We start from the raw sequence: 9337 nt of genomic DNA on the forward strand, positions 1-9337 counted from the left end.
TACTCTGACTATAATTCCATTGTCTATCCTAACAGAGGTTACATTAGAACATGGAATGCTCCTCTTCCATTACCCATTTTAATAGTGGACACACTGACAGTTACTGACCTACTCAATAAATGTTAAATCATGAGGACACAAAAATATATTCCCTTAATGTCCAAACTAAGTCCTCTCTACCAACACTGATGCCCATTTCGAGTAGTGGAGATAAAAGCAACGACCTTCACATAAAAAATTATCCCTCATTCTCTCACATTTAGTTTACATACTTGAAACAACGTTAGTTAACCCTTGATCAGGTGGGCAAACGCACTACCACTTTCAACATGTTTTTCCCGTCTGCCCACCAAAGAGGTAGGCTCTTTTTGAAAAATTTTGCCTTGTCCCTTCACCTCTCCCCAGAGATGCTGGGGTATCAGTGGGGTCTCTCTGGCACCTGCCCTGGAAGCAGCAGTTCACTCTGCGACCTAAGTCCTCCAATGGCATGGCCAAATACCAAGTGTCATCCATCTGCTGGCTCCAGGACAGTGGGCAGTGCTTTAGGGTCAGGAATCAGAGCCAGGTGGTACCTAGAGCCGGGACCCCAGCTCACTGTCACATGGGGGAGACTCTTCCACAGTTGGAGCAGTACCTCCACCTCCCACCCACCCCTCGATCTAGGCAAGCACTGAGGTAATCTCTGGACAAAGGAGCATTCTGTGGCATGCTCCCGAGCACTTGACACAGGTGTTCTATATATGGTGGGCACTCAAATTTTTTTGAATCAATATTTTCCAGAATATAAAATCTCAAGGTATTAAGTTTTTTCTTAAAATGACCCTTGTGTAATGATTCCAGACATTTCTACCCATACATAGGTAAGTAAAGGCCCAATAAGTTGTTTAAAAGTTTTGTATTGTGTCATACAAACTGTCATCATATACAAGTGCATAAGTGAAAAACTTTTCTCTCCCCTCTCCTCCCCAAACATTACAGTAGACCAATTCTTGCTAATATACCACAAAGTTAAAACATATATCTCTTCTGGAATTCTAAACAGTTAATTCTAGATACCAGCTTCCAAATTTTGTAACTTACCAATCTGGTATGGACATGAACAGTTCCAGTGCTTTTCAACTTGTCCCTGAATTTTTCTCTCCTCAAAGTTCCAGGCAGTAATTGATTTTAATGCCCTCAAATTAGATAAAGCTGACTATTTAGAGTTTATAAATTATTTACACTATACAATCACTAAGAATAGAGCTATGACTTACACATATTATACCCCTCAAACTATTTAGCACCATGAATAGAATTCTCAATACTAACTGATGGGCTAAGTAATCCAATGATCAAATATATGACAGTGATAGTCTTAAAAACACCCATTTGTTATTTTTCTTATATACATTACAAACTCCCTCCTGTCTTATAGATATAATTACACAGCTGTCAACTTTTTGCTTGATGCTAATAACAATTCCCTAGGTTATTAGTAATGAGAAGCTAAGGCATTAAACCTAACAGGCTCTAAGCTAGTTTAAATGTGGTGAAATACTGTTAAAATAGAATTGCACTGCACTTCTTTTCTAACTTCACACTTCTCCAAAGTGCTATGGTTCCTGTAAGATTTTTGTCCTGCATAGATTCAAATTCTGCATCTTTCAGTTTTGGATGGCTTGAGTACCATAAACCATGATTTATTTGGTAGCAAAAACATTTCAGGAGTTTCAAAACGGATCACTACTCACCTAAAAAAGTTGCAACCATCACTTTCCTTTAAACCTAGAACACATACCATTGACTGGAATAAAAAATACAACAACCCTGTCCTGACTGTAATAAAAACGGAAAACAGTGAATTGAGCTGTGCACTTTTTAAGAGATTCTACACAGTCATGTTCTTAAGAGTTTAAAGTGGTCACAAACAATGTTCAACATATGCTACATTACTCTTAGCACTTTTGTGCTTAATCTCCACACATAACAAGTTCAGGTATCAAAATAATCCTGATTCTAAAAGAAAGAACTCACCACCAATATTTAAAGCTGATTCTTCCCAAGAAGATAGGATAGTTTCTCAAATATGCAGTTATCGAAGTGGTACTGTCTTAGGCTAAGCTTTGTCAAGGCTCAGGCAAAACCCTGAGGTGAACTTAGCAAGGTCCTTGTAAAGAAATCTTCAATGAGAAACTCAACATAGGGGAATTTTAAAGCTTCAAGACTGGCTCATTACACAGAAATGCCACAGGCTTTCTTAGAACACTGAGTCTAGTGATTGTCTATGTCAAGGAGGCACATATACAATTTTACTAACTCCTGATGTCTCTTCTGTCTGGAAAATGCAGTCAGTCTGACGAAGGGCCTAAAAAACATTCTGCCAGGCCAAGCTCTTCTAGAGAGCACAGGGAAGCTAAGGGAAAGCACTAGGAAGCAATTAATGTAAATGTATTGGTGTGTGCATCTCTGAGGAAAAAATAAACCTGTACAAGGCAATGGCTGTCCCAACCAAGGATTTAGATTAAACAACACTTTAGTAACCCAGGAATGGTTCCCAAAATGTTTACCTTTCAAGGTAAAGAAGGGCAAAACCCTGAAAGGAAGAGTAAAATAACCTTGTAGGAGAAAGCTTCATTACATTTTATATGTTTCTGTTTGCTCTCATCCATCCCAGTGCATTTGGGTCAAATGTGTACTTCTTAGAAAAGACAGGCTCCTCTGAGGAGCACTGTTCTAATCCTGACTTTTTCTAGCCAAGCTCCTGCAAAAACATACAGCCTGATTTCCCCAATCTCATCACTCCATAATCTGCAACAGGAGTCAGTTCCACAGCTATTTACTGAACTTTAGCACCGATCTCTTTAGAAGTGATTTCCCGATGATTTTTGTTCTGTCTCCAGGAAGCACAGCATGAAAAGACTGATAGTCCTTCCCTGGGACAGTCCCAGGAAATTGCAGTTGAAAGAGAATGCAGAATAGTGCATGGCAAAAAATTCCTCTTGTGAGCTTAGTCAAACACGTATGGTATGCATATTCCCCCAGGTATAAAAAATTTACATTAATTAATATCAGCAACAGAACCCAAAACATTGGTAAATTGAATTCTAATGTGACAATTTAAAAGTAGACAGTGCTCCACTGGGTTAATAGAATCAGAATTAACTAAGAAACAATATTTTAAATACCACATCATTGAAAACTCCTAGTGGGCATGTCCCCTTCATCAGTTATTTTTAAAATAACGGTCATAACAGGAGAAAGAACAAGCACCATGCTCACTAATGCAGGTTACTGGACTGCTCTGATTAAGCACTGCAGTTCACAGATAAACATTTCACATCTTCCCTTCAAGTTACTGAATCTTTCTTCTTCCGGAACGGTGATTTTAGCCTCTTCCATACACTGTTTTTGGGTTTAGATTTTTTCTCCATGGCCAGTACTGCCTCCTTTTCTTTCCTACGTATCTCCCGTACAAGGGCATGGAATACATCATCAATGTAGTAGCGGTATGCAGCAGATGTCTCAAAAAAGGGGCAGCTGAATTCTCGGGCCAAAGCCAATCCTTCTTCCTTGGTGACCTTTAAAAATGTAAACATGAGAAAATTTATAGTGGTAACAGCTGAAAATAATCACAACTGCCCCCAAAAGTGAAGGGGTTACCTTAACAGGAAAACAGCGCCTCAACTCTGGAAAGGTCCAAGCAGAGCAGAGTGATATTTGTAATGTTGGGAGGCTGGATTTACATGACTTCTAATTCCTTCTGCTTTCAAATTATGTGATTCTATTTCTAGTCTATTTTAAAGATAACTTTTTGGAACAGGGAATAGTTATAGATATCAAATATACAATCTTAATTTTCTTCACACTTTTCACTTCAAGAATGTAAATCACAAGGCAAAGAGAGGTATATTTAAACTACAATACTAAAAACCATAAGGAACCTGAAATCAATATATCCAATTATGGATATTCCATAATTTCTCCTACTTTTGGACATTCAGGCGTATTCTAATTTTTTGCTACCATAAATAGCCTGGCAATGAACATTTCATATATAAATCCCTGAATAGATTATTTCATACAGGAATTAACTGAGAAGCATTATGAATTTAACTACTGTCAAACTACTTCTAAAAAGTTTGTACCATTCATTGCTTTCACTGGTAGTGATAAATGTGCCCCTTTCACCACTCTTTCAACTCTATACCAAAGAGCAAAATTTTAAACATTGTTGCTAACTTGAAGGGTATCATTTATTCTAAAATTCTCTATAATTTCTCTTATTCTCCCTTTCCATGGCTCATAATCCTCACCATCAGGAAGTATACCTTGAAGCCTAAGTTTCTCTTTTTGCAACATAAAGAGATTTACTTCTGAGGTTTTAGAAAATGAAAATCCCATGATCCTACACTTAATGTGTATTCTATTTGTCATCTGATTATTATCCTGTGGATTTTGTCCTGTAAACTGATTCCTAAAATCCATAAGAGCACATTAGTAGATATAGGGAAGTTTTCCAGGCTAGGGAAAAGCTAATTTAAAATTTTCTTTTTAAGGCAAAGAAATTTATAAACAGAGAAACACAAATGACAAACACAAATGACACAAGACTACACATAACATTTTCTAATCTATCCTCACCTGTCTTAGCTGCTTTAGGTCAGACTTGTTTCCCACAAGAACCACAGGGGTATCATCAGTACGTCGAACTCGATAAATAAGCTGTTTAAACTCCCGAACTTCATGGAAACTTCGACGATCGGTGATAGAATAACAGATGATAAACCCTTCTCCTGCCCTCATATACTGATCCCGCATGGCTGTAAACTCTGCCTAGAGGGAAACAAAGATTATTAGTGTATTGATGCAACCTGGAACTATATACACTTTAGCTATTTATTTCAGATTAAAGAGAGATGTTGGTTACCTGCTATCCTGAGTCAGAGTGCATGAAAAATTAAAAGAGATGAACTAATGATCTTCTCTGCATAAGTCTTCCCCTCCCCTTTACTAGCACAAAAAAGCCTTTACTCATAGCATTTTGGGACTTAATACCTGTCCAGCCGTATCCAAAATGTCCAGATTGGCAGGCTCATCATCAATACGGATCCGGATTTTATAAGCATCTTCTACAGAAGGGAAGAAAGGTGGTACTATTAACCCATAAATGCAGGAATATGTAACCTTATTTTGAAATTCATCTTATGGAGAAGTAGATTACATATTTAAGTGCCCAAATGTTCTCAGGAAGCTCCTAATTCCATTGAGATATGTAAATTGGGTCTTCAACTAATTTCTTTTTTCCCACATAAACCATGACATAAGTTTATTTATCGCTAAAGCTTATTAGACTTCACCTATAATTCTAAAAGACTTGAGAGATTGTCTTTTTGAAAAATGTTAGGCCAGAAAAGTAACTTTACCATTTACTAAATAGTTATTAGATGCCAGGCATTATACTGATTTATGTATGTTAGGTCATTCAACAGTGACAGTAATTCAGTGAGGTAGGTATTATTACCTCCATTTTACAGGTAAAGAAAATTAAACTCTAAAACATTAAATGTATTCCCCATGTTACAAAGTTCATTATTTGCGGTACGCGGGCCTCTCACTGCTGTAGCCTCTCCCCTTGCGGAGCACAGGCTCCAGGACGCGCAAGCTCAGCGGCCATGGCTCACAGGCCCAGCTGCTCCGCAGCATGTGGGATCTTCCCGGACCGGGGCACAAACCCGTGTCCCCTGCATTGGCAGGTGGACTCTCTACCACTGTGCCACCAGGGAAGCCTTCCTCATTTTTAATATTATAGGAAAAGCAAAAACCAGGGTTTACTAGTTTCTAAAGAATCCATATTGTCATAATTTCTCCTTTATGAGAGCACATTTATGTATTCTTATGGTAACCTTGGAAAATACAGCAAAGTAAAAAAGAGAAAAACCTCACTCAGTATTTCCATCATTCAAACAATTGCTGCTTACATCCTTATGTATTTCCTTCAAACATTTTTTCTTGAACCCCTGCTTCTGACTCTTCCTCAAAAATAAAGAGCCTACTAAATCAATGATTCTCAAACTACAGGTCACACATGATCCGTTAGTATTTGCGAATTGTGGATGAATTTAATGGGTTGAGACCAGCATTAAAGTAAACAAGCAGAAATCTAAAATGAAAGAGGAAATAACAAGAGTGCACCACACTTAGTGAGGTAAATATAGTTTCATGATATTTTAACTACATATACATATGTGCAAACATATACTTATATGTGTACTGGTTACAATATAAAGTTTTTCTTCTTAGAGTTAGCAGCCAAAGTCTGAAACAAAATTGCACTAAAACTGTAAACTCAATGACAGCAGACCCCATATCTTTTTGCTCACTACTGTACCCCTAGGGCCTAACACAGTGCTTGGCACATAACAGGAACTCAAGAGATGAAAGTATTTGTTGTTGAAATCAGATAATATTGTCAGAAGAGCAGCTGACTAGGGAAAAAAAAATCAACTGATTAAAAAAAGTAACTTTTCAGGGGACAAGGATATGGGTTTTACTTTATTATTTTTTTAAATTTTATTAAATTTTGTTTGTTTGTTTTGGCCACGCCATGCGGCTTGTGGGATCTTAGTTCCCTAACCAGGGATTGAACCCAGGCCCCTGGCAGTGATAGCACTGAGTCCTAACCACTGGATCACGAGGGAATTCCCAGGTTTTACTTTGAAGAAAGGAAAAGATATTTCTTTTTTTTTTTTTGGCCGTGCTGCATGGCATGCGGGATCTTACTTCCCTGACCAGAGATTGAACCCGTGCCCCCTGCAGTGGAAGCACAGAGTCTTAACCACTGGACCACCAGGGAAGTCCCAGGAAAAGATATTTCTGGAGTTCTAAGTAAATTATGCTAGGCCCTAAATTAATTTTATTCCTAGAATTCCCACCATAGTGTGAATTCCTGAACAATGTTCTAAATTTAATATAGTACATGAAAAAAATAAGAACTGTTTCTATTTTCCCCAAGCCACAGAAGCATCTACTATATAAAATGACCACATCCAAAGATGGGTTAGCACAGAACACTCATTGGCTCTGTGGGAAAAAGAGCAGCAGAGGACTGACCCAATGGAAATCCTTCCTAGAGACCCAGAATCACGACAAAGTGTCACATCCTGAAAATACAAGTAATATGGCAGGTATTCTGTGCCCTCCTCTATCCCCATCACCATTTTTCTTTTATCCTGGGATATAACTCCTAAAAATCAAACCTGCCTCCTTGTGGTTCAGGAATGATATGTAACATTCTTGTTCTTAGGGTTTACATAGAACAGCAGTTTTTTTAAAAAGGCAAAACAAAATTACTTTTTACTCTCTAACACTGTTTTACTAACAATAGAGCATTAAGGGTTATAAAAGACACGAAGAAAGACCTTGCTATGTAATGAACTTGAGGTATAAGGAAGTAAATGAAAGGCTTCTAGTGGAACAAGTCCAGGCTCTGCATGTCTGGGTTGTAAGAGTTCAGCAGGCTGGCTCTACTTGTTTTTCTGCTTCCTTCTGTGGAAGTTCAAACCAGCTGACTCATAGTTACAGAGTCAGTCTCAAGTCAGACCCATATAAAAAATAATAGCAAAAGGCTTCGTTAAGTGGCCTTTAAATTTTTCCATTAACCTGGCAATACAATATACCAACCATAAAAATATAACAAAGAAAGTGTCCCACTAATACTCAATAAAAGACAAACTAAGATGGCTGATATACATATACAGTTAAGCTAGGAAAAAAAAATCCATATGCTTACCAACTGCTATGATATTCTTATTAAATAAATCTGAATTAGACACCAAAAAAAGGCTCAAAATATAAATGGTTTAAAATTGTTTGAAAAAATTGACACCAAGACACTTTTATGGGGTTTATTTGGAAAACCGAAGTGATAATCTGACTTACCAATGGTGGGATCATGATCTTCTGGAAACCGGTGGCTGATGAACTGCATGGTCATGGCTTTAAAACAAGAAAGGAAAGTTAAAATCCACACAAAGGTCACCCACAGAAAGAACTGTAAGTATCAATATTGCATGATAGCCAGTCTCCCAGCTGGTTTGGGTGGAGGGCATTTGTTTTAAGAATTTTTCATTCTAACTTTTAAAATGGAAGATAAACACCTACCGCTCTTCCCTACACCGCCAGCACCCAGCATCACTAGTTTGTATTCCCGTGACAGCCCAGCAGGGCTGCTACAGCTACCAGCTGGGCGAGTTCCAGAATCCATTGTGCTCTTGGAGAATCCTGGGCTGCCCCGAGGAAAAGGCACCTGGAAATAAAGAAGAAAATATTTAAACCAGGATTTAGACACCGTGACGACAGTCCTAGAGCCAGTGCCCTACCTTCCCATACTCTAACCTATTACTCCTGCTTCCTTTCTGGCGGCCCTAAGAAACCCTACATCCTCACCTTCCCTCCGGGACAGCTCACGCCTATGAAACATCACAGGTTTTCCGAATTATTACACTTTCCAGAAAGAATAAAGAGACAAAGAAATTTTGAATTTCTTTTCAAACTGGGGCACTGGCACAGCATGAAGGAGCCCAGTGAGAAAGATGAGGTTTGGGGACCAAAGGAACACCGCCCCTTAGGCCGCAGGGGTCCTCTCACACCAGCGGTACCCGGAGGTTCCGCCCCCTCCCCATTCCCCTCGACAGCTCCCCTCCCCCAGCTGCATCTCCGGCCCGCCATCAGGCCCCCCACCCTTCCCTTTCACGAGCCAACCCACTCCTGCTGCTCGTACCAGTCGGGACTTGAAGGCGTCGGCCGGGTTTGATCACTCACCTCGCCCTCCTCACTCGCGGCGAGGATCGGCACTGACCTGTGACCCCTCCCGCAACCGGGAAAGATGGCGCCACCAGCGCCCGCGTCTCGGCGGGAGGGGCGGGGCTGCCCCGTGACGCCCGCAACTGGCCCCACCCCCCCGGGGAGGGCCATGTCCCCTGCAGGTCCTCAAACCCCATTCCGCGACTCACCGCTAAGGGCCTTGGGAGAGTAGCACACTCAGGACGTGCCCACAAACAAAGGCGTTAAAACAATTATTAACACAAAAGTCAAATAAGTATGTGATAAGCGACACACAAAGGGCCTCTAGAATAACAACTTACCCAGTACTGTTGAAGATTAAAAAAAAAAATTTGGCCAAATGAATGTGGAAACAGGAAACGGGAACCCACCAAATCCTCCCAAAAAATAGGACCAAGATCAAGTTTAAGGCTTAACAGCAGAAAAAGCAAATTTCCCCAAAGGGACAAGGACAGTGACTTCGGCTCTTAAAAACAGAATCAGGTCTCAAAGATAATGTTCTAGTTAGACTCAT

General features: G+C 39.7%; 1 protein-coding gene across 2 annotated transcripts; it reads right to left on the reverse strand.

Moving 5' to 3' along the window:
* Positions 1 to 763: 763 nt before the first annotated feature.
* RIT1 (Ras like without CAAX 1) lies at positions 764 to 8910 on the reverse strand. Of its 2 annotated transcripts, none has more exons than XM_059055369.2 (6): positions 8762 to 8910; positions 8143 to 8287; positions 7921 to 7977; positions 5038 to 5111; positions 4624 to 4815; positions 764 to 3560 (listed from the first exon to the last, which is right to left on the reverse strand). In XM_059055369.2, exons 2-6 carry the CDS (start codon positions 8243 to 8245, stop codon positions 3330 to 3332), a joined length of 657 nt encoding a protein of 218 aa, XP_058911352.1. In that variant the 5' UTR covers positions 8246 to 8287; positions 8762 to 8910; the 3' UTR covers positions 764 to 3329. The 2 variants fall into 2 exon arrangements, with proteins under 2 accessions (XP_058911352.1, XP_058911350.1); XM_059055367.2 differs by having other exon boundaries at positions 8803 to 8899.
* Between the last annotated feature and the right edge of the window lie 427 nt (positions 8911 to 9337).

Source organism: Kogia breviceps, chromosome 1 (assembly GCF_026419965.1).
Source record: "Kogia breviceps isolate mKogBre1 chromosome 1, mKogBre1 haplotype 1, whole genome shotgun sequence".
Lineage (NCBI taxonomy): Eukaryota > Metazoa > Chordata > Mammalia > Artiodactyla > Physeteridae > Kogia > Kogia breviceps.

Bases quoted from the DNA above. Each gene is read 5' to 3' on its own strand.
- RIT1 (XM_059055369.2), bottom strand. From the start codon at position 8,245: ATGGATTCTGGAACTCGCCCAGCTGGTAGCTGTAGCAGCCCTGCTGGG. The intron at 5,112-7,920 runs GTAAGTCAGATT...TCCCTTCTGTAG, and splicing joins AGATCATGATCCCACCATTG to AAGATGCTTATAAAATCCGG. The intron at 4,816-5,037 runs GTATTAAGTCCC...GTTTCCCTCTAG, and splicing joins TTTTGGATACGGCTGGACAG to GCAGAGTTTACAGCCATGCG.